The 24469-nt window shown below is 41.4% G+C and overlaps 1 protein-coding gene across 6 annotated transcripts in view; it reads right to left on the bottom strand.

Annotated features, from left to right (window-relative positions):
- Nucleotides 1-18319, bottom strand: part of dachd (dachshund d) — a 92085-nt gene extending 73766 nt beyond the window's left edge. For 5 of the 6 annotated variants that reach the window (XM_071479393.1, XM_071479365.1, XM_071479402.1 and 2 more), the window contains exon 1: nucleotides 17532-18318. In XM_071479393.1, the coding sequence (XP_071335494.1) occupies nucleotides 17532-18082 (551 nt within the window). In that variant the 5' untranslated portion in view covers nucleotides 18083-18318. Of the gene's footprint in view, nucleotides 1-17531 lie in introns of all 6 variants that reach the window. The other variant, XM_071479374.1, reaches the window with a different exon arrangement.
- Nucleotides 18320-24469: the final 6150 nt, after the last annotated feature.

Here is a 24469-nt window from a genome sequence, read left to right as displayed (position 1 = left end):
GGTGAGAAAATAACAGCTGATACAGTCACAGTGTGCATCTAAGATCTTTAGTCAGGCTCTGGTGAATCATTGTGTACGCTTCCTTGGTCCTGGTGAAATAGAAGCGCTCCTCTTCCTAATCCTGTTTGGCCACTTTAGAATAGGAGATAGAGATCTGTGCCCCAGAATCTGACAGAGGGGTTCAAGGGACTGAGCTTTCGCTGCTTTAAGCCAGCGGGAGGAGAAAAAAAAAAAAACTATCATCTTCAAAGGTGGAGGAGTGTGTCAATTTAAAATCAGAAATGTATCTGGCATCTTTATGCTTCTTTAAACCACAATACATCTTGGCTGATTAAAGCACATCAAAGACGGCTCATTCATTCCTCAGAGCAATGAGGGGAGATTTTAATTGCAAAATGTTAAACCTCACAATTAAAGGCTTTGTGCTACTCAGAACTAACCCAAACACAACCATTAAGGACAGCATACAAATTAGCCTCAGCACGAATGAGATTCAGGGATAAGGATGGTACTAACAAGTGTGCAGTGCAAATGATAATCTTCCATCAGAACCATCTCAAGGCACCGTCCTCGCTATTAGAGAGTGAGGATACAGCTGGAGATGGGCTTTTCATGATCTCTCCTTTCTCTGTGACACTCTCTCTCGCACTCTGAGGGGCAAGGCTGCTAACAGGGGGTGAAAAAATAAATCGAGCCTTGTCACTTCAATCTTCTTCTTAGACAAGCAGCTTGACATAAACATCAAAAAAAAAAAAAAAAAAACTATGCATATACATTAATATAATTTGCAGACACAGATGTATGCATGCAAACAAGTGCACCAAACGTACCCACAGATACACAAACACATACACCGTTGAGGTGTCAGTGTATCAGAAAGGGCTGTGCCTGCCATGATAAGAGGCTGACAATGATACTGTACAGCTATTAGGCTGGAAATAGCCTGCCAATACAAACAGTTGTCGGGCCAGCCCATTGTCAGGCTCTAGATTTACAGTGAAGCCCAAAGAATTAAGTCACCTCCACTTTTGTAGGTAGTTTCCTGAACCTATTCACAACGTTGTTTTCCTTCAAAATACTGGAGCATTAAGAGGGAAAAATAAACACCTTGAAAAGGTGTGACAGTAAATGAATAGATAAAGCCTGTCGTTACCTTGCACACACACAATGCGCACACATGCCTCCTTGTAACAAGCACAGAGCCCCCTTTTTACAACCCCTCAGAGTAACAATCGTGTCTAATTAAAATTCACATTTCAACCAAAAAGGGAAAACAAGCCATCTTTGAACAATCCCGTCCGTCCTCGCCCTGGTCATGAATTTCAGATAAACACTGCGATACACCGAGAGTAGTGCCACATTAATTAAAAGCCTTGATAGACGCGGCTTCCATCTAACAGACCTATCAGGAATTAAATTTGTATCAGCGGCAGAAAGAGCAGTTGAGGGGTCCCTCAGGGGGATTAATGAAACAGACTTTCATAGAGGAGTCATCAGAGCCATGGGCTGAGGGGAGGAGGCAGGGAAGAAAGGGCCAGCAGCAGGATGTCATGTGTGGGACCGTCGCGTCACTGACCTCTCATTTCATACTTTAATAAAGTCGCACCCAGGTGTCCTTGATGCTTTCCAGTCGCCTGGGGCTCTGGGAAAAGCTAAACAGGAGGCAGCCATAACATAATTCTGAATGCTCACCCCTCCCTCTCTGTGTTCCCTCTGTGGCGTTGTGTTATACATCCATGGGCATGCACACACAAGCACTCCTGTAAGCGCACACAAACATACGTTACAGACGCTTGCAATGGTTGTGTTATGCTTTGTGTTATCTTGATTGTACAGATTTTAGGCCTTTTATCAAGATGAAACTGTGCTTTGGTTGAGAAATACGGGGTTATTTCCTCATTGAAGTATTTAACCCAAGTATTCAGCTTGTGCAATACAAAGTGACAGTGTTACAGCAATTTCTGCAGAACAAGCCTCAAACAGTGTTGAGTTGGTACAGCGTTTGCCGTGTCACTTCAGCTTCATGATTTACTATCATGTGCAGTTGGTTACAGGAAATTGGAACGGCGCTGACTTGCCTTTGAATTGCGGTCGAGACAGTTTTCTGTTGAAAACAGAAGCAGATTATCTCGACGAGAAGGCAGCAGATTTGGAGATGTATAGCATGCAATATGTTATCACAGAGCAGTCAGCCCAGACAGCTGCTATCTGTCATAAACTCTGGCTATTGTTGGCCACACTACACAGCAACATGTGACCTAATCTAGATGAGCAGCCACTGAGCAAATACATGGAATGGTGTCATTTTTAATAAAGCTGTTTTATGGACTGCAGTCAACAGAGCCAGAGGAACAGGCTGAAACTTCCTTGTGCAAATGATATGGCAGTAGGAGTTTCATAACTTCCTCTGCTCAGACAAGCCTGTGGCAAGTCTCCTAACAGAGCACAGAGCAGCAGCCAGAGAGAGGAAGAAAAAAAAATAACCTCAGCCTTATCAAGATTTTACAGAGACATTTCTTTAATTAGTTTTAATATTTCTTGTTTAGATAATGTCAGCCAATTGACAATTCAGTCCCAAACGGAACAGGGGGGGAACTCTGCACTTCTCTGATACAGAGAAAATGGCTGATTAAAAAGATTGCTTACTTCATTTGATTTAAATGCATATGCACATTTTGGACAGGAAGCAAATACCTTCTCATGCACCAACTTTCAGTGGCGATCTTATCATTAATGTCTGAATGGTATCGCGCTGTAATATTTGTTAAATTCACAAGCAAGTTGTTGAGGAAAGAAAGCTATCTCGGCAACATTAATTGTGCAAACAATAGCTTCATGCTGTCCTGGTGTTACGTGCTCTATTTGCTGCCTGAGAGGCGACGTGGACATGAGGAGTTCTCACTGGTGACGGAGTGGTGATGGAAAAATAATTAGCGTTGCTGAGGAAAAGTTTCCTCTCTCGGAGATCTCAGACAAACACGCTGGGCCTCAACCCCAAAACAATGTTGATCAAAGCACGTAAACATCTGGAGCAATGAGACGCCTGCCTTTGGAACAAAGATATCTATTTATATTTTTCAAAGATTACGACTGAAGATAACCACACTGTGCTCATGAGGGAGCATTTAGAACGCCACAGGTTTAGAGCGTGATACTGTAGCCTACCTGCATATCCCCCACCTGTCTCTCCTCTAATCTTTGTTTTTTTACAATCTTCACTCCCACATTAACACATTCTAAGGCTTTTGTACTCACGTCCTCTCTCCCAAACCACCTATCTCTGTGCCACCCCACCCCCCCATTCTCTCTCGCACACACCTTTTCTCTTCACCGGGCAGCAGGTGTTGAGTGGTTGTGTTTACTCCCCCCCCACCTCCCTCCCATCCTTCTCTCTCACTAAGGCTCTCTTTCCCTTTCTCTCTCTTTCTTTCTATGTGTGTCTCTCTCTGGCAGCTGGTAGGAGGAGGGAGGAGGCTATAACAGCTGCACATGAGGGCGGGCTGGAAAAAAAAAAAAAAAAAAGCACACAAGGCAAACAGCTCCAATCCCCTCAGGGTTGTCAACTCCGATCCCCCCAACCTCTGGCGTTTTTTAAGCAGGCAAACACAGGGAAAACTGTTGCAGTCGGAGGACATCAGGGTCCCCATTCCATCAGCCTGGCGATCTCAGAGTTTACGCTCCCAGAGGGTGTCTGTATGGAGCGGTCTAGTAGCCTGCATGAGAAGTATCCACTTAATTCCACTTACTACCATTTAATAATTTCGAGTTTGAAAAACATGTCGCTTCCAAATGGAAATTGTGCTCGAGGTACTTACATCGGCTGGAGAAAAACACAAAACAACGGACACCATCAGGGTGCTTTTTTCTCTCACTTTTTATTTTTTTTTCATCCCTCTCGAAGTCTGAGCTGTGTGTGTCGTTTTCACAAACAGCATCAAAATACATGAGATCAGCTCTCGGGCTTTGTTTGGCCCTGGCAAGGTTAGGCCAGCCTCATTCCAAATTTCCTGAGGGGGAACAGAGAGAAAAACGATTCCATGCAGATAAATCACTCGCACAGATCAAAAGACAAATCAGTGGCAAAGACAAAAGATGCTGACTTGCAGAGAACAATGGAGACAGGGAGACGTAGGTATCAGAGGAGCCGGCCCTAAGATCCCCGGCCCCACTCAATCAAACCTGCTAACCAGGGTTTGCATACTAGGTCAAACAAACTCTGCTTCTGCAAGACAGAAAGTGTATTTAAACTGATCTTTTTTTTTTTTGGGGGGGGGGGGGGGGGAGCTGTGAGTGTTTAGTTCTGTAGAATTATGATTGTTGAGAGTTTCTGTCTTTGCAAACTCATCTTCTAGGTTTGATTTAATAGCTACCCCGAGAGTGGGAGACGCCCTGGTTAGAAAAGAAAAATGGGGAGAGGAAAAAAGAGAGGGGGTAAACTATTTGATATAGAGCATCGGTGTGTGTGTGGGTAGCTGTGTACAGGCACGTCTGTGTGGTTTGATGTATGCGATCAGCCTGGCTTTCTATAGTTCTGCATCTAAGACAGGAAGTCCTGTCCCATGCAGCCCTTCACGCATCACAGCCCACAGTCTTCTATTAACTTCTCCAATACGAGCAATAAATAAATATATGGAATCCACAACTTTTTATCATCCACTCATCGCTTTAGAGAGCCGAGGTGTCACCAAGAAAAGAGCCCTTTGGGAAGTAACGTGTAGGAGACAGGAACCGGCAGAGCCCCTCACCAATATTAGCTTTTGATCAAACTGCTTCACAGATATCAGAGGAAGCAACACATCACTTTTACAGCCCTGTTCTCTGGTTAAAAAACAATTCTCAAAAAGGGCAGGGTCATATGAAAAACACCTTGTGACTTTGCTTTAAAGCGTACTTTATAATGTAGAGGACCAAATTATGTTCAAAAACACAGTTCACCATGCACCACTGACAGTCATCATTTGATCCCCTCCTCTGAGATCCATGTATGATAACACATCAATTTAGATTAAGGTGATATGAAAGAGAAATGTAAAATAGATTTCAAGGGGGAGGAGCTGATGCATTTGAGATGAATAAAATGATATTAAAATTAACATGTTGAGCTCCGGCACAGTCACAATTGACCTGCGAGGTGTGCTTAAGAAAATATTTTAAAATGAAGCACTGGGTCCAGATAGGCTGTAATAGCTGCCCATAAAATCTGCTGAACTCGTCAAAAAATGTCACACAAGTCTTGACATCAGGCTTTACTCAAATATCAGGGGGGATAAGGAGGGCGATGGGGTCAAAGGATTTACCTAATAGATTTGGATAGAGGGTTAGAGCCCCATTCAGGTGTCATGAGGAAGATTAACATGAAAATATAAACGTTAACCCGAGCTGGGTCGAGCCCCCCAATGAAACTGACCCACGTTCCACACTCCATCCGCTATCTCCAGTCCAAACAAGTGAGATTTGATACCGCTGTTCTGGCCTGGAACAGAGGGAAAAAACAAGCCCACTGCCACAACAAAGACAGGAAATTCAGCATAGATTCCTACTTCTCTCTTTTCTCCTGCCTCTCTATACCTAACAATGCTGGTAATGGAGAGAGAACAGTGCCCGGAGCTGGCAGAGACACCTGCGACATATTTTCTCCCCCACACCGCCTCCCCCCGCCAACACCCCCGTCCACCCTCCCGCTCTTCCCACCCCCTCGACATTAAAGTCCTTCACAGAAATCAGAATTTAATAAATCACCCCAGAGCCTGACAGAGTTTATCTCCGGGGGTCGCCTCCACTGTGCAGAGACTCACAGACAGACAAAGCCTGGCCCGATAAGATGTGAAATTAAATACAGTTAGCAGTTTGAGACAAAGGAGGGAGAGTGTCACACCGAGCTTTGTACAGCGTAAACGGCTGGCTGCTAGTCGGGGCACATACACACGTGCGCGTGCACGATCACACAAACGCCACAGAGACAGCGGGGTGATTCATTTCAGGTTTCCTCTCACATTTAGCCTCATTTGCATCATCCACTGTCAACATATCGCCTCTCCCAGATATGTTCAAGAGCTTTCATTAGACGTCCAGGGATGACATCCTTTTTACCCAGATGCACCATTATTAATCACTAGCTCTACTCCGATGTGGACTCATCTCCATCACGGATCAAACGCTATCTGCCTGTGTTTCCTTTCATTCAGCAGACATCCCTGACACCAGCCATCACTACAGCTAAAGGAGACTTATGGGAGTGTGTTGGGGCTCAGACGACCTTATGAATGCGGTACATAAGCATTTAGTACTGAGAGGATATAAATGTGAGGATTTGTTCGACACTGGAAGGATCTGTCAGAGCAAACCTCCTGCAGCCTAGCGCACGTACTGTACAGCATACCAACTGCAGGGCTCTGTGAAACAATTAGCGGTACTTTAAAAAAAGAAATATGCAGTATGAAATCACCGTCTAGTGTTATAAAGAAGCATGATTGCAATGCTTTCATATGACTATACAGTATTTTTTTTTTTTTTCAATTAGCTGTGGTCTCCAATTCAGATCAGGATATGGCCGACCTCAGCTGTTCAAAGCTGATTTTTACCCTACTCGGTAGTTAAGAGAAAGCACAGTCAGGTTTCAAGGAAGAAGCAGTGCGGGTTGTTTAATAGGCTTAGCCTGGTCTTTGGACCTGACCTTTCCCTTTAACAATACTGAGGGCGATGGGCTTGGGCCTACTCTGGGAACACAATGACCCGTGGGTGAAGCCTAATCTTCTCCAACTCCATTCTCTCCGCTGACCAGACGGCCTTCATCCACAGGCTCTCTGTTGCTCCAACTGATGTCTTCCTGCTGAGACAACAGTGCCAAGGAACTGTCAACAGGCCTGGCCCAGCAGGGCCCCGACTGGGCCTCTCACACTGAGCCCTTCAGGGTCCGCAGGCACCGACACTCCACGCACAGAGTGCAAGTGCCGCTCTGCAGAATGACAGGAATGACAGGAATGCTGGGTGCCATCATGCATCCTGATAACATTTTACATCTAAGAGCATGATTAGCGGTCTCTGTACTCAACCTGTCTATGGATGTGATTGAAAAAATGGGCTGCTGGGTATTGTAGGCCTGTCATTACAGTGCAGCAGGTTGTCATTTTGAATAACCTGATAAACTTCCCATGTCACACATAAAATCACTGACCAAAAACTGTGCTGCAGTAGCCATATTAATGCAAAATTATTATATGTGTAAATGAGGGCTTTAGGAGTTGAGAGTACAGTAAGTACAGCTCCAGAAATTGAACATTAACTAAGTGCAGAGGACTTGAGATCTTATAGCCACACACCCATTTCATCTAAAGCTCTGTGATTCTTTTACTTGGTCTAATTCTAATGATGCATTGTGAAAGGCTTTCTGGTGGCCAGCATCAGCTGAAATAACAGTAGCCGAACTAACATACAGCAACAGGGGAAGCAAATGAAACAGGTGCGTGAAAATCTTTCTATTATACAGTATGTCAAGGATATATAATATTAAGAGCAGAGGCACATACCACACACACACACACACACACACACACACACACAGTCAGGAGCCCAGTCCCTGATGATTATGAATGTCCCTAAACAAAGCCCATTGCTGTAGCAGGAGCATATCAGATTAAATAAGAAATAAAGAAATGCCTCAGCAGCCTGATGCATCCAATGCTGAATCACTTTAACGTTTTAAGTGTTTGATCTGTGCAGGTGCTGACAAGGCAGTTCATTCTTTTGCAAATATTTTCTGGTTTTATTTTCCCTATGTTCAAATGATGGGCTGTGAAAGGTTGTTCTTTCTTCTCCATGCAAGTAAACTATACAAAGAGGTGTTTGATCTCTGAAATCCGATCTGTATTTCTAGCATTGTCTCCAGTTCCTACTGTGGCATCTTAAAGGTCAGGAGTGAAAGGCCATTTGATAACTACAGAAAGACCTTTTGGCTTTATTACACTGCCTTTCATCTCCTTTCCTGCGGAGGTTAAAACAAAGCATTGCATCCTTTGAAAAAGAAAGGATAAAATGGATCGCTTTGGAGCCTCAAGCTTTTTTTTTTTGTCACTGGGGGAAGTCTGGCATCCAGTGTACAAGGAAAAGTCTAGTGGGATATGTTTCTGAGAGACTAGTCTTCTCAGGCACAATTAGCATATGTCCTCTCAACCTTCTACCAAACCTCTCAATGAGGCCCTGAAATCCTATTGAGATATTATTACCACTCAAACCGGGCATTACACAAAACATCTAAAGCATTCACACACACATATTCATACAGGTACACACACACACACACACACACACACACACACACACATACAATCAAAGGTCAATGACACCCACTTCCCACTGAATATTCCTTTCTTTTTAATGGTAACCTTGGAAGACGGCTGCACCAGTGCGACACTTAACAGCCACTAGTCTGAGAAAAATGTTTTTGATATGCTTGTGTCATTTAATCATCCACATTCTGCCGAGGCTGTGCAGGACAATTTTGCAGGATATTAACTCCCAACTAAACCCTGGCTTGTATCATTTGTGGGGCCAGTCAAGCAGGAGTCCCAGGAGGAGCAGAGACTTCCTCCTCACAGTCGTAGTAATCTAAGCTTGACTGGGCGCACTCACTCACTCACACACACACACACACACACACAACCACACGCTGACAAATACACAGCTAATAGACAGGTAGAATGAACCATAAAGGGAATAAAGGCATCAGGAAATGTATGGCGCAAATGAAGCCCTTTACTGACAGTCACAAGAGTGAAAGGATGAGAGTATTTGTGATTTGGGTGATCAAGTAACAACAATAATACAGCTGATAACATACTACAGTGAGCTGTAGTAGAAAATTTGTGTGTGTGTGTGTGTGTGTGTGCTGAAGATATGCAGACATATACATATATATTCAGAGACAATGAAATGACTTTCTTTTTATTTCCACACCAAAGTTAGAGATTGAAGAGTATTCGTAAAAATGTCACTTTAACGTGATCCATTTGGACAGCTCACATTGCTTAATGGGGTAGGAAATTCATTTTTTCTGCTGTGGAACAGACATAGTGGATGATGTGATTCTATGCAAAATATATGAAGCCATTACTAGAAAAATGCATGAGTTTCAATAGTTGCAAGGGGGAGAAAAAAAAGTATCTCATTGCATGGAGGCTATCCCTATTCTTTACCAGGGACCATCACATACACACACACAATGCAAAAGACAGCAAAGGCAACTGATGAAAACCATTTTTGTTCCATCACAAAGAACTAGGTCACCCTCTCATAATTGTCAATCATGCAATAAATCTCTCTGTGGCACAAATGAATACGGCATTGGAAATGAGACAAAGCTTATTGGCATGCTATGTCAGCTTGACTCAATTCATCCTCCTTTTCACACAAGACCATTCATATGTGAAGTTGTGCAAGGGTGTCTCTCTCACACACTCTCCCTCACTCTCTCTCTCTCTCACTCACACACACACACACACACACACACACACACACACGCTCTCTCTCTCTCTCTCTCACTGAGCATCTAACACACACAAGCAAACACATGCACACAGTCCTAATGTGAAAGTTATGCGGGATTAATGTATGTGGACAGACCATTTCAGCCAAGGGCTGCTTTATTATCATAACCTTATTTATTTCCATAGAGAACATGTCTCACTGTATTTTCTGCATTGGTGTGGAATTACTAGGAACATACTCTGTTACAACACACTGCTTTCAAGGCATTAGCACATGCATGGTCAGCCTGTCAACTTAAGATCACAGTTAAAGTAATTACTATCACATAAACTTTATTTTTCTGTTGAGTGATTTTTTTTTACATCTGACAACATGACGGGATTTCTCTGAGGAGAGGCAGCCAGCATTCATTTCAAACTATGAAACTGAACTGCACTGATTCCTGACTCCTCTGCTACCCTCATAGCACTAGAGGTGTACCAGAGGTCTGTTTTGTGCTATCTGATTGGCTAGGAGCTTTGGCTTGACACAGCACTACAGCTCCATCCGCAGAGGTTTGTGTCACGTCTCTGAGGACCCAACTGTCACTCTTTAAGAGGAGGGTAATAATAGCCGGGCGCCACAGCAAGTGGTGGCACAGGCGATTTTAAAGAAACATCAGGGAGACGGTGACATTTGAGTCTACGAGGAGAGAAACCCAAGCGCTGCAACCAATAAAGACTCCCACCGATATTCTCACTAGGCTTAGAGGGAGAGAGACAGAAGCAGAGAGACAGCGTGAACGGCAAAGAGAGATGTCAGTGTTAGATGAAAATGTGTTGACCTGGTGATATTGATACCCCACTCATAACCTCTACAGGTGTGCAATGCCGTCAGGAAGCAGCTCTGGGTGTGGCTATCTCTATGGATAAAAGCCAGAATTGCAGACCTTATCATTTTACAGTACACCGAACGAGCTGCCTAGTTCACTTTGAACTGCTGACAACTGAATGACTCTGTACTGAAAAGCACAAAAGATCTTTTTGACTTTAACATTTTGTATTCTTTTTTTTTTTAATTCTCAACCTCTATCTTCAATCTGCAGTATAATATTGTTTAAAAACTACTATATTAACTAATAAAAAAGATTTATTTTTTTTATTTGACCGTGGGACCATTATAACTTATTGCTTTTCTACTTTAAGAAATATTCAGACGACAATGACCTTAGGATTTTGATTGAGCTGATTTAGCAAGGTTAGAGCGATGTTTTTTTTTTTTTCATGATTTGAAAGACAGATCTGGAACAATCTGCTGATCAGTGTCCAACACTGTTGCCAGAACTAGTCATCTAGATATGACCTATAAATGTAATAAGAGAAGTAATAAGAGAGCTTACAATTAACGAGCAATATGTCTCAGAAATAAAATTAACTAAAAATAATCACTTTGGCATCTGCAGGGTAATCCTCATAATTATTCACTAATGCCAGTTTAGGTTATGTAGTTTATTGAAGCTTTTAATTTCCTTCTACAAACCATCTGATGCCTGAATTGAACACCAGAGTCTCTGAAACTCAAAACCCAGTTTTCAGTCTACCCTGCTGGTTCAACAGGAGCTCACATTATGCACATTGTTAGTTATAATTCAATGCAACAAAATGACTGCATAAAGTGTTTCTGGTGTCTAACTGAATTCAGACTTCACATAAATAGCTGTGGGGCCGTTTTCTTAGTTTTTCATCAGAAGGTATTGACTGAGCAGCTGCTTTGAACCACCACAGAATGTGCTGCTAGTCTCAAGTGTCATTAGCTTCAGGGCTTTTCCAGCTAGCGCCAGGTAAAGATTAGATAACAATCAGCCCTTTAATAGATACTGTTGGAGGCACTGGAGCCGTTCCTGTGCTGTGCAGTTCATCTGAAGCTAACAACAGAAGAAGAGAGTGGAAACCGATGTCATTTCCTCCCTGGTTTCTTTTCTGTGATGTACCGCTGAGCCTAGGCTGTTGTTAAATTACATGTAACTCTTGGCTCAAACTAGTGTCATTGCAAGTGTTTCTGTCTGTCTGTCTGTGTTTGAGCAGGTTCAACTGCAACTTGACTTGGTACATTTGTAATCTGAGCTTTATTAAACAGGAATCAACTACAATTTATTGAAGATGTATTGAAATCAATTTGATTATTTTGGTATTAAAAGTTTTTAAATTTTAACAAACATAACACAGTTAACCTCATATAAAGGCAGGTGTATCTGTGTTTCCTGTGTTTCCTAACATTAAGCAAAATTTTAAAAAAGTTGTATTATATGATGTCCGTTACTTCACTTCACTGGAATTCCAAAAGTACAAAGGACTTTTTGTTGGATGGCATTCCTTCCTTAATATACTTCAATTATTAAGGAGGAGTCCTTTGTATTGAGTAGAAAGCTCCAAAAACATTTGACACTGGAGAAATAACATCTGCATGTTTACTCAGGAGAAGATTCATCCCTGATAGCCCCCACGAAAATGAAGAGGGGGACAAAAAACAAGTAGAGGAAATTTGTGGAATCCCATCTGAGATTGCCTCCCTGATGGATTCCTTTTCCTGTCAGCTCAGACGAGAAATGAAGCCAGGGAAAATTAACTCCTGATACAGCTACGCTGAATTAGACAGAGAGGGAAGGGAAAAAAACCTACACACTTTTTAAGGATTCCAGCCTTGTCATTTTCAATTTTCTGCTCTTTGGACATGCTTGTATTCAGATTCCCCAACATCTATTCGCCATATCAATCCTAATTAGACAATCTGGGCCCACGAAGGATGGGAGCGGAGTTATTTGCATAATTTAATCATAAATACTCAGTGATACATATTTCCAAATGCATTTGTACAATTATCTTTTCATCCTTGGGGCAAAAGTATTAATATGATTAGGCAATAATTCTTTAAAAAAGGGGGAAAATAGGAAACCAGCAAGTGTGCACTCTTTTTTAAACTCCAGCTTTGGGCTATATGAAAAATTAATTAATTTCTGAAGAAAATCAATTTCTCTATGTGACCATATTAGACAGAGCCAGGCAAGGGCCTGCATTCCTTCTCCAATCAGGAAATCTCATCTGCTCCCTCTAACTTCTGTCAGTAGCATTTAACATCCTGGTACGAGCATCAGTGACTTTTGCTATGCTGCTAAATGTGCTGTAATGTGAAGGAGCCCGTGAGTAAAGACAAACCGGGGAGCTCTGGCTGAGGGGAAGAGGAGAACAAAAATCAGACTGACCCAAAATCTATTGCTGCTCTGTCAGGCAATCAGTCTCAAGTGTACAATCATCAAGTAAAATCACTGTTAACAAATCCCATTTAATATGCTTGATAAGTCATATTGACAGATATATTTTAAACAGCTTAAGTCTGTTGTCTATAGAAATCAAAGCTAACACCCCATAGTGGTTGGTGAACATAGTAAAAATAGGTCATTTTAATATAATGATCGATGTGGAAAGGCCTGATGTCGATTTTAAACCATTTCATTTTGGTGGAAGAATTAATTGGTAATTCAATTCCTGCTGCCGATCCAGTAAAGATATGCAAATAAGATAGGAGCTTGGACAACTAATGCATCCGACAGGCAAATTAACAATACAGGCCTCTTTGCCATGCAAATAGCCTCTAAATCCACAAATGACATTAGACAGTGTCAAACAAAGCCTCTTTAACAAGTGAAATCTGTGGTTTCGACAGTCTTGGCTCAGCATCATTGTAAGCTACAAAAATATGATCTTGAAAATGAGTGTTGCTTTTTGTCGACTGAGCTCATCTGTGGATTTTTCTTAAAAAATGTTTTAATTTGCACTTGTTACAGCTGAGTGAATGTCAAGTCAATAAAGCAATTCTGATTTTCAAGGAGACTATTTGCAAAAAAAAACACCTTGCCGCCATCTGCCAACTGCACAGTTGACTTGAGCACATGTACTGTACCTAATCAAATTTAGCAGAGCCCCACAGAAGGATTAAACACGTAAAAAAAAAAAAAAAAGGGAGAACTTTAAATGCTTTTTTTTTTTTCACTTTGATAAAGAAACAACACACAATATGAGGGCCAATTTGACTTTCAAGAAAGTACTTGAATAGATTTGGATTTTAAACAGCTTTGTACACCATTATCACCCTCTCTCCCTCTCTCTCTCCTCCTCTCTCTCTCTCTCTCTCCCTCTCTCGCTCTCTCCCTCTCTCTAATCAGGCATCTGTCACTCTGTTTTTGAAGTTATTATCGCCCAAGCTCCCTCTTGGATGTGGTTGCTGGGTGACGGGTATCTTAGCACCCACTCTGACTGGGAATGATTTGAATGGAATCCAGAAATCTCCCCTGAGTACCTGTAAACACATCCGTGCCTTGTAGAAAACAAATATATTATAAGAGAGCTCAGCAGAGGAGAGGAGGGAGAGAGACAAGCTGGCACCCTCAGTGGCAGCTCACACTGAGCGCTAAACAAAACAATTACCGTCATTTGCAAATATGTGTGTTTAGGCATAAACACTCAAAGTAAGAACAAGAGAGGTGATAGCTCTCATAACACTTGCTGTCATATCAGTATCAATTAGTTATATTTGTTAAAGAAAAAGTCATTTCACTGTGACCTGTCACTCGTAACATTTCAGAGTCAGATCTGTTTGACTGAAACGAGCCAGGGAAAATCTATTTAAGAAGGGCATGTAAGTGAAAAGCTGTCCCATTCCCAGTGGTGGGACATTGTCTGGGGCGTGTGGTTAACCTTCAGGGGTAGACAATGATTGTCAATTAACTGCTGCATTTCTGCGCCCCAGCATCGGATAGCCTGCCTCCACAAAGCAGACCAATGAGAGATATGCGATATCTCTGCACCGCCCCCCGTGTTATAATAACCTTTCAGAGAGTTCAAGTGTCACACAGCAATAAGAACCTTTTCCATCCCACCGCAGGGAAAATGAAAAGGAAAACAAGTAGCTGGAACAGAGGGCTCCTGGAGGGCTCCTGGAGGGCCAGAGTCATAATGTAGGGGAGATTACTGAACCTGGATCAGTGTGGGAGCAAGAGCGAACACTGCTAATCTGGCACAAGAGTCCTTAAGAAAATGAAGGGGTCGACAATGACTATATTCCTAGTATCTTTAAAGATTAACAATAATTACTAAAAAAAAAAAAAAAAAATCAGGCAAAGTGCACATAGTTCAAACACTCACTGTACAAGTATGTAAAAGGAATGTGCCGTCATGAATGTTCATCTCTTAATCTCTCACTGAAACAATAAATAAATAATTAAACAAATAAAAATCCAACACAACAATTCTGAAAAACACTGCTGCCTGCCTGTTTAATGTGTTCAGAAAGTGTTATGCTAAAGTAAGCATAGTTGGGAACAATTTGGTCGGAGCTTGTTTGTGTCCACATCAAAACTAAACCAGCGGGATGCAGCGCTGCTCTGTGATGCTATTCACATTCACACTGTGTGCAAAATGAGAGTAGTGTTGTTTTAACACAATAGACCGTGGGAGGGGGGAAAAAACAGCATGTGAAATACTAAGACCCATTGTACAGGAGTATTATTCACTTCATTGTTACTACTCTGCCACAGTATAAAAAGAGTAGTGACATTGTGGTAATAGGGTGAGATGAAACGCTAAACTATCTCAGGCAGCAGGCTGTTGTTCTGTAACCCGAGTGGGTTAACCGGTGAACTCAAATACTCGCTATCTTACAGTGAGTTGGTACAAAACGGAACATCGACTTTGGAGAGGGAACTTGTTTTCACCTACAGGGTAACCTGTGTCCTGTTTACTCCCACTGATCATTTTGTCAGCAGCAATTCAATGACAGACGGAGTGAAGCACACATCCCAGCAAATAAAATCAACTTATTCTAAGTAACAGAAGCCTTTTATCCAGCGGATGCCTCACTGTTCCATGATGTAATTCTCCAAATGGGGCAGCCAGGCAGGCAGGCCGGGTCTGAGTGATTGATTTCAGCCCGGCACCGGGAGAACCTGGCTGCTTTCAGAGACAATTACAGTCCTGTCCATGTGCCCGTAATAGCCCAGCACTTTAGCGTCATTAAAGCGACGCGAGGCACTGCATTATCCTTTAACCCCATCGCTGGCCATCCACCCATTGACAACCCAGAGAGTTCAACCACATACTTTGTCACCTGAAGCCCCACGCCAGGCTTGAGAGGAGGATCACCCCACAGTATGTTTCTCTCTATAGAAAGGAGGGGGGATGTTCTGCTCCCTTGATGCTTTATGTAAATGATGCTTAAGCACCAAAGTGTACAGGTGAGTTGTTGAGACGATCGCTACTGGAATGGAAATATGGATCTGCAGCATATTCAAAGCTCCAAAGGTTGTATGTAGATGTGCAAGGTTGGCTGTTTTTAAGTATAAAGAGCGAAGAGAAGGGAAACTGAAAAAACTGTAGGCTATTAAAAATTTAAATACTACATGAGAAAGAAGCTTTAGAATTAAAAATGTTCCACTGTGATAATATTTCTGTCAACTTTCCCTCAAACTGTTACTTGATTTTGCATTTTCTGACCAGGCTTTCAGGATCAAAATGTATTCGTCATCATATGTATCGGTCCTAATGACACAAAACGGTACATAAAAAATTATCTGTTTGCACTGCAATTTTACTTTGTGTGTCTGCATTAGTGTTTGTGATTTTTCACGTGTGTGACACTTAAGCGTGCAGCCTAAAAATCAGAACTACGTTTAATCTCACAATATAATTTTCCAAAAATAATGCACACTTTTAAACTGAAACTCAAAGTCACTCAAAGTGTTTATTGTTATTCCCCCACTGATGTGAGCCTTTCCATCATATTTGCATTTCCAGCTCATTTCTGGCTAAGAGATCAATATGGAATCAATCACAGTGACAGGTGAGATGGTAAATTTGACCAGGCTGAACCATCCTGTGAGACTGAGCGATACATCAAAGCTAGGGGAAACACAACAGTAAAAATGGCTTTTAATCAAATATTGATCTCAACTTAAATCACTCCAAATTAAAAACATATGAGCTGAAAATATTTGATTTGGCATTATACGGTCATGCATTAATTTTCACATGTGTAGCTGTTTAACTTGCTCACTCTATATTAATTTCCCTGTTTTACAGAAATTAAGGCTGTTTGATTAAGGCACATTCTCGTGTGTGAGTGAGCGTGTGTGTGTGTGTGTGTGTGTGTGTGTGTGTGTGTGTGTGTGTGTGTGTGTGTGTGTGTGTGTGTGTGTGTGTGTGTGAAAATTATCCCTAGCATTTACAGAGTGAAAATAAACTGGCTCCATACACTCTTTTTAAACATGAACTGAGTGTATTATAACCTCTTTAAGAGATGTGCTGGCGATCAATACTAAGAAAAAAACTATTTACACAAAAACTATTCCATGTCATCTACTTCAGAGAATCTGGGTTTGTCTTGTTTACTTTCTAAAAAAATCAAACTTACCACAAGTGAAACCATAACACCCCTGTGGCAAGGACATATAATAAGGTATAACCCACTTTTATTTCAGTTATTTAAAAATAAATCTGAGCTGGTAAATTCAAGAAGAACGACAGTTAAGTGCGGCTCATAAACGATGACAAGGCTCCTGTTCCTGAAATTGTCTTTGCAGTGGCAGCTCTACACCTGAAGTTTATTCAACAGCATTGTGAAACTCAGCAGAGGTGCAGGCTACATTATCGATTCATTTGTTCAGAGGCAGACAGGCTATCCATCATGGCACAGCTTTGCCCTGCACGTGTTAAGAGCAAACTTTCACTAAACTTTTCCACTGATGCTGCGCGCTGGCTTCTTCCCCTCCGCCAGAGAACTGCCAGCTCCCTACCTGACTGTGGGGATGGAGTTTGACAGATACGCTAAGGCTCATTCACACACACCTACACATACTACAACAACTCGACTATGAAATGTGGCTGATAAGTTGATCATGGAGCTTGAGCCACTTGTTTTATAAAGGGAAAATGTCTCCCCCTTTCTTGCTCCTGCGCCTTTACGCACGGTTGTCCGCACAGACATTTAAACCAAAATGCCGTACACAGCCCGCCACTAACCTCGCGTTGGTGCAGTCGTTGTACAGCGTCTCGAAGTCTTTTCTGGAGATGAGTTTACAGCGGTTCACCCCGGGCTGGATGGCGCCGAGTCCTCTGAGGATGCGGACCTGCTCCACATTGCACACCACCGGCGTGATCTCCAGCCGCTTCAGCTTGGTGTAGACCGTGTGCAGTCCGCCGACCAGGTGCTTCAGGAACAGGTCGAAAGCCTGAGGAAGGCAGATGAGCTCGCAGCCGTCCACGGTGAAAGAAGCCACTTTGGCACCGCGCAACTCGACCATCTTGCACTCATTGTTTTGCGGTATGTTTTCAACAGGCGACGGGGTCGAGTACACGGGTTTGCTGGGGGGTAGACCTGCGGTCGGGATGCCCGGGCTGCCGGTGGCGAGGAGCTCTGATCTGAACAGGTTCTGTCCGGGTCCGGATGGGGGGGCCAGGGATGGAGACGGTGATGAAGTTGTCGACGGCGGGGACGTCGTTGCGGAGGGAGTCGAGATCGGAGGCGGTGGGACCAGAGGAGTTGGTGGGATCAGAGCAGCCGGTACGGCCATGGTCACCTACAGGAGGGGAAGAGAGTAGCCGAAGTTCAAAGTAGAAAACCCAGCCTGCCGAGACACCCCTAAATGAAAGAATCCACGAGAGTTTAGCTCCTCAGATAAGTTGGGAAGTAAAAAGAGCTGCCGAAAAAAAAAAGGCGTGCTGAGTGAGGGTTTTGGGGGGGCTGAGCGGCGGGACAATGATCAAAGATAGGAGGAGGAATGACAGGAGGAAAATGAGCTGAAAAGTGCAGCTCCGCTCTGTGGATGAGTTGTTGTTGTCACACGGTACAGAGAGGGAGGAGCTAGGGGACAGTGGAAGCCTTTGAAGAACAGATAACTGGGTACTGGCTACCACTGAAATGTTTCAGCTCTGTTAAGATGTTGCCCTGTTTATTCCACGCATGACAGATCCGGTTATATCGGATCTTAATCGTGTAAAAGATCTGCTTGAATTGTTTTTTTTTTTGTTGTTTTTTTTTCCTCTGTGTTTAAAAACAACATGAACTCGCTGGGTATATCTGAAATATCAGTGAATAGTTATTTAACAGTCACACAGGTTACACCTGCTACCCAACAGTATGCAAATCCACTGCACCACAGCCTTTACAAGTTGAGAAATCATCACTCTCAGCACCGAAATCTTTGCAACTTTGTGTTCGCTTTCATCCTGTGACTGTTTAAAGGCATTTTGCAAACTTGAATTTATTTTCCATTCAGACATTAATACTGAAATGCTTTTATAACTTTAATTCTGATGTCACATTTTCTGACTGAGTATTATGACTCACTGTTTAAGGTACACCCTATCTGTGGCCAGGGAAAATATGTCTCATTTAATTAGTCCTGTCTGCTTATTGTATTTACACAACCAAAGAGGCTGAAGCTTTTTTTTGTATGAAGTAACAACATAACACAGCATGAGGTAATGGTTGTTTTTGTTTGCCAACTAAAACGCTATTTACATTACATTGTATGCTGCTTATATATAAGTACACTCACTAATTAAAGTTTAACTGTAATCACTACTCTCCAGCAGTCTAAGTCATATCATTATACAAGTTATATTATACTACACATGCAGAGCTTCAATACCCAAGATAACTATTATTTTATTTTGTTAGAGTTGCAGATGAGCAGATAAACATGTCAAACAATGTGTCCTCAGGCAACATTGTTTAAATGTTAATGAACTCAAATTTGGTGTAAAGAGGCACTACCTGAGAGAAACCACAATCTTTACATTGCCAGAGACAATTACATTTTCAGATGGTGTGAGAAAACTAGGGTGAGTAGGAGATGAAAACATACAAAATAAGATAAAATCAACATGTACACAATGATCATAAAAATGGTAGCTGTTTACTTTTAGTGATGTCTTGCACAGCGATGAAGTGTCAGCTCCGAAGATGGTACACATACTGCACAACCCCCAGACAGAAGACCAGCTTGTTCAGGGGTTATGGTATTTTATGATGCTGAGTACTGAACCAAGCTTACCCCAGCTGGAACGTGAACTCTCAAACTTTCCCTCAATCTCAAAATTGAGACAGAAAAGGAAAGAAGGATAAAGGCTGAGAGGGAGGGATTGCAGCATTGTAACAAGGGTCAAGTCCATGTACAGTAAGAGCAGCTTACACATGTATTTAACCACTGTGGCACATCAGTGAAGTGCAGTGTATTTTATAACAAAGAAGGTGTAACACGACAGTGTGTAAACATGCAGCAGAATTATCCCAAGTCAGACAATTCATTAACAGACTGCACACTGTTAAGATCAGGGCTTCGGTATGTTAGATAGGACTGGACTTGTAAACAATACTCAGCTTTTATGTTATTCAAGGTACAGCACAGGTGGACTTATCAAATTCTGACTTGCAGGGTGCTTATTTGGAGTTTTGCAGAAGTTAAAGTGATGTTTAAGAATCAGTTTGAGTCAGCACAACTGTACGGGTCTTTACTTTCCATCCCCCCAACTTGGTAGCGCTCATTTCCTTAGATTTCTAATTAAATTGGGTCTTGAGACAAGTAATATGAAAGTGTAAGTCATCAAGAGCCGCGTTGCTTATCGCAGTCAGCATTTGCTTAAATATTCTGTGTATTCCTGTTGTCCTGTTATGTCAGATCAGCTTTAAGATAAGCAGTGTGCCATTTCAAAATTATCATTCAGGGAAAGAGGTAGCTTGTAGTGTAAAATCAATAGCTGCTTAAAATTCATTGCCAGGCAATCCATTTGCCCTTTATGTTGCTAACCTTTCACTTAAATATGCACCATATTAAGATTTCATTATATACAATGAATGTCACAACAGTTTGCCCACTATTTCTCTTGTTTGCATGGGTTAACTGCAAATCATTGTGCTTGTAATGTCTGAAAAATGACTTTCATTAACACTATGCAGAAAAAAAGAAAAATATGAGGAGCCTAATAGGTATTAAAAGGCACCACAGGATATGTATGATGTTTTAGATACAAAGGCCTTTCAACAGACTGGGTGGGCTGCATGTGTTTGACCCCAGTTATGAAAACACAGCGTAATACAAACATAAAGTCTGTATACTGGTACAGTCACTTACACCACAATACTTTGTTGATATAATTCAGCGCAAATGCAAAATCATTACTGCATGTAAAAATCATGGGTGGGAACCTGTCTTGGGAGGAAGCAGCTTACTAGGAAAACTGTTTACTTGTGACAAAAATGTGCCATATATTTACTTCAGGCTAAGTGGAACTAAGTAGCGGCAGTTTAAAATTGTCCTTGCAAAAGTAGTTTGAAATTAGTGGCATGAAAGTTTCTGGCATGACTGAACTAAGTCACGTAAACAGTTAAGAGTTTTCCTAAAAGTACACAGAAGTACAGTACATGTGGATGAGATTGCGGTAAACAAATGACTATGTCAAAATGTAATCACCCAGTATGATGTATGGCATCAGGAAAGTGTTTGAAAATGTACAGATATGGGACAAGACTTGTGTATGATCAATGACACAGTATATTGTTTGATGTAATAATTTATTCACCCCATAAAGCTTTGATAAAACAATGTTGAAAAGCAATTTAAATTGAATTCATTTAAATGTCAATTCTCATGGTTAGGATTTCTCTATAATTGGCTATTTAATTAAAATAATTTTCATAGTCATTAATACAGCCAGCAACTTGTAGCGCACTGACGTGTTTTAATTACATGGTATTAACAAAATTGATATGCTTTAGAAAGCATGGTGAATAAGAAATAATTAGACCAATCATACATCATCCTCTTATGGACATTAAGTGTATCACAATATAATTGATGAACTTAAAAAACGAGAGAGATAAATAACTTTAATTGTACAGAGTTGGTGTACAGAGCTTGGAACAAAGAATCATACTCACGATGTATTATATTTCAGAGGCAATTCATTATCTGTAACATCACTTAGCTCTCTGTGCCCAGCACTCTCCTCTAACCTATGATTACATGACATTTGGAAGCAGTGATACTGTGTAGTCTTTTAAAATGTCCTTTTACCTAGTCTGCATAAATCTTCAAACTGTTTTTCTGCATGGGCAAATAAGGGGAGGGGGAGAAGCTGCTTCAGACATAAGAATCATTTAGATGCTTGGAATAAAGCACTTATTGATCATGAATATTTGTTTCACAAAAGGTTACACTGCCTTGACCCCATCTATCCTTAGACACCGTCCAACACAAACATGCCACTTGGGGTAAAGGGGTGAAGTCAGAGATCACTCTGATGGTGAAGGCTGTGCAATAATGTTCTAGACTGGGAGCGTCAATGTCTTTCCAAAAAGTATAGGTTTGCTCTTACTGTTAAGTTAATGAGTCTCTGGTGAAATTTTCTTTAATCTTCTGATCAGAACCTCCAACTACAATGTGATCCTGTGAAAGTCTACCTTACAGCTGATGTAATTAGTTGATCAATCATTTTGTATGCAAAAAATATTCTTATGCAAATTTTTATATGATGATTCACTATTGCTGTTGTTGCTGTTGTTTTGTTTGTTTGTTTTAAATATGACTGTAAATTGAATATTTGTGGAATTTGGGCTTTTGGTTGGAAAAAACATGAAATCTGAAATGCCACCATGGAATATTTGAAACTTTTGATGGGCGTCTTTGATCGTTTTCTGACATTTTATAGATCAAACAATTTAAATAGAATAAGCAGATTGATCAATAATGAATATAATCATTAGTTGCAGTCCCTGTCTACATAAAACTGCATTTTCACTTCACAGTCGTTGCTTACACATACTTCACCAACCAATTCTGACCAAACATTTGTGTATGAAGCCAAAGTGAGGTCACCTCATGTATTTGTGAAGCATATTTAAAACAACACGTTAACCCAAGTGGCCAAAGATATAACAGGGAAAACAAAAAACAAAGTTAGAGAGGTCAAGTCAAGACATTTAGTGATAACTCTGGGAAATTAAATCTACATAAGCTACATTTGTATGGAATCACAATTTCTGCTGGAGCAATGACATTATAGAATGAGATCATTTAGAACAAACAGGCGTGCACTGTAAATATGGGTGAAGTACTTGCACTATCTTCCACCCCTTGATACAAGTGCAAAAGGCAGGACTAGGATAAGCTAATAGAATGCTCCTTCAGACAAACTATGTAAAATAACAGCTTTCTGGTAATATAACTGCTCAAAAGAGGAGCAAATGGAGCTCACTTCATTTTCAAAGAGCCAGCCCCACCGATAGTTCCACAATTAGAGTAGTCACGGCCCACATCCTACAGTACTTCATTTGATGCCACGCAGCTTCCAATATAACTGGGGTGCAAGAAACAGAGAGATTTGTGGATATCTAAATTGCTAAAGCAGAAACCTGTATAAACAGCAGTAATTACCGGGCCATTGACAGTCTCTCAGTGTTGTGCTCATTCTGCCACAGCCGCAGTGATTAAAATGAATCCTCATCGACTTCTCCATTAAAGCGCTGGCAGGAGCGATCCCGTGACCTTTCCCCATTGATTGAACATAACAATCACAATTCAATTGTAATGCAAAGAGAACATTTGTTATAATGTACACGAGATGCATGAGCCATTTCCTGGGAGCGGGGAAGGGTAATCAATGGAGTGACTCTTGGCGTGATGCAAGGAGAATGAGGCTGTTTTTGCAGGCCCTAATTCATACAGCCCGCAGTGTATGATGGAAGGCAATGATATGCATGTAAACACTCTGATTTCTCTCTGCTCATCATTCAATAGGATAACAACAAATCCTGATTTCTATATCCATATAACGGCCCTGTACTGCTATGATTGGCAGTAATGTGTACAAACAGCCTGATACACTTCTGATTCAATCTGAGATCAAAGTTTGATTCATGTATCATGTCATGTGGTGATATCTCTTTCAAATTATCTCGCAGAAAACGGCAACTGCCATCTTTCAAGAGGAGTGACTTAATGTAACATATAACTTCAGGGACAACAGACTGTTACCATGACACTCGCAGAATTACTAAGCAGAAGACTGAGCACCCACATATACCTATATACTACTGGGGCCATCTTAAATGCAGCAGTACTGTATGTTCTAGTGACAGTCAAGCAAGGACAAGCTTGTAAAAGTGTAATTACTAATGATTAGCTAAACTCAAGCAAGTGAAACCACAACTTGCACAATCCATGCACCACAGCAAAGAAAAGCATGATAGGCATAACAGTCCATCACCATTCGGTCCCATTTTAAAAGCTGCACTCGATCATGTCTTTCAAAAACTGTCTTATGAAGAGTGTATGCGAATGATGTCCTTAAGGGATTTCTTTTTAGAATCAGGAGATTATAGTTTACACGGACATTAAACAGATTAAACCAGCCAGCTCTCTAAAGGCAGTTTATCTAATGGAGAAAATGTGGTATGCTAATTGAGAAATTCCGATGGTAAAACTATATTTAAACCCCACTCCCTCTCTCTCACTCTCTCTCACTCACCCTCTCCCTCTCTCTCCACTAGAGGATTTTAGTTTGACTTGATGAAATCAAATGGCTAATCACAGCCATAAGCTGTGAGACGTTAGCTGAGCGAAACAGTGTTTGCCATGCTAAAAGGTAATTGTCTCGGAAAACTTCATCGATGACAGATTCAATTCCATTTAGTCAATGTTTAATAAATGCTGTACAAACAGGCAGGCCTATCTCACTGTGCTTAGAAAACAAAGGGAAACTTTAATTGCTTTAATCATCCCTGGCTTTGACGTTGTTATTGGCCTTAAAAATAGCAGTTAACAGAAACTGTCCTGCTGAGGAAATTGAACCACATTTGGAAAACGATCCGTAATTAAGATAGGGGCATCCCGAGCAGCTAGGTCCAGGCGAATTGTTGTGACTAGGAAAAACATTCCAAGTCATACAAAGCTATTCAA

This window comes from Trachinotus anak, unplaced genomic scaffold (assembly GCF_046630095.1).
Source record: "Trachinotus anak isolate AG129_WGS33_773 ecotype Australia unplaced genomic scaffold, CSIRO_AGI_Tana_v1 ptg000001l, whole genome shotgun sequence".
NCBI lineage: Eukaryota > Metazoa > Chordata > Actinopteri > Carangiformes > Carangidae > Trachinotus > Trachinotus anak.
Note: the sequence above shows the minus strand (reverse complement) of the source record. Positions and strands in the feature narration are given on the sequence as shown.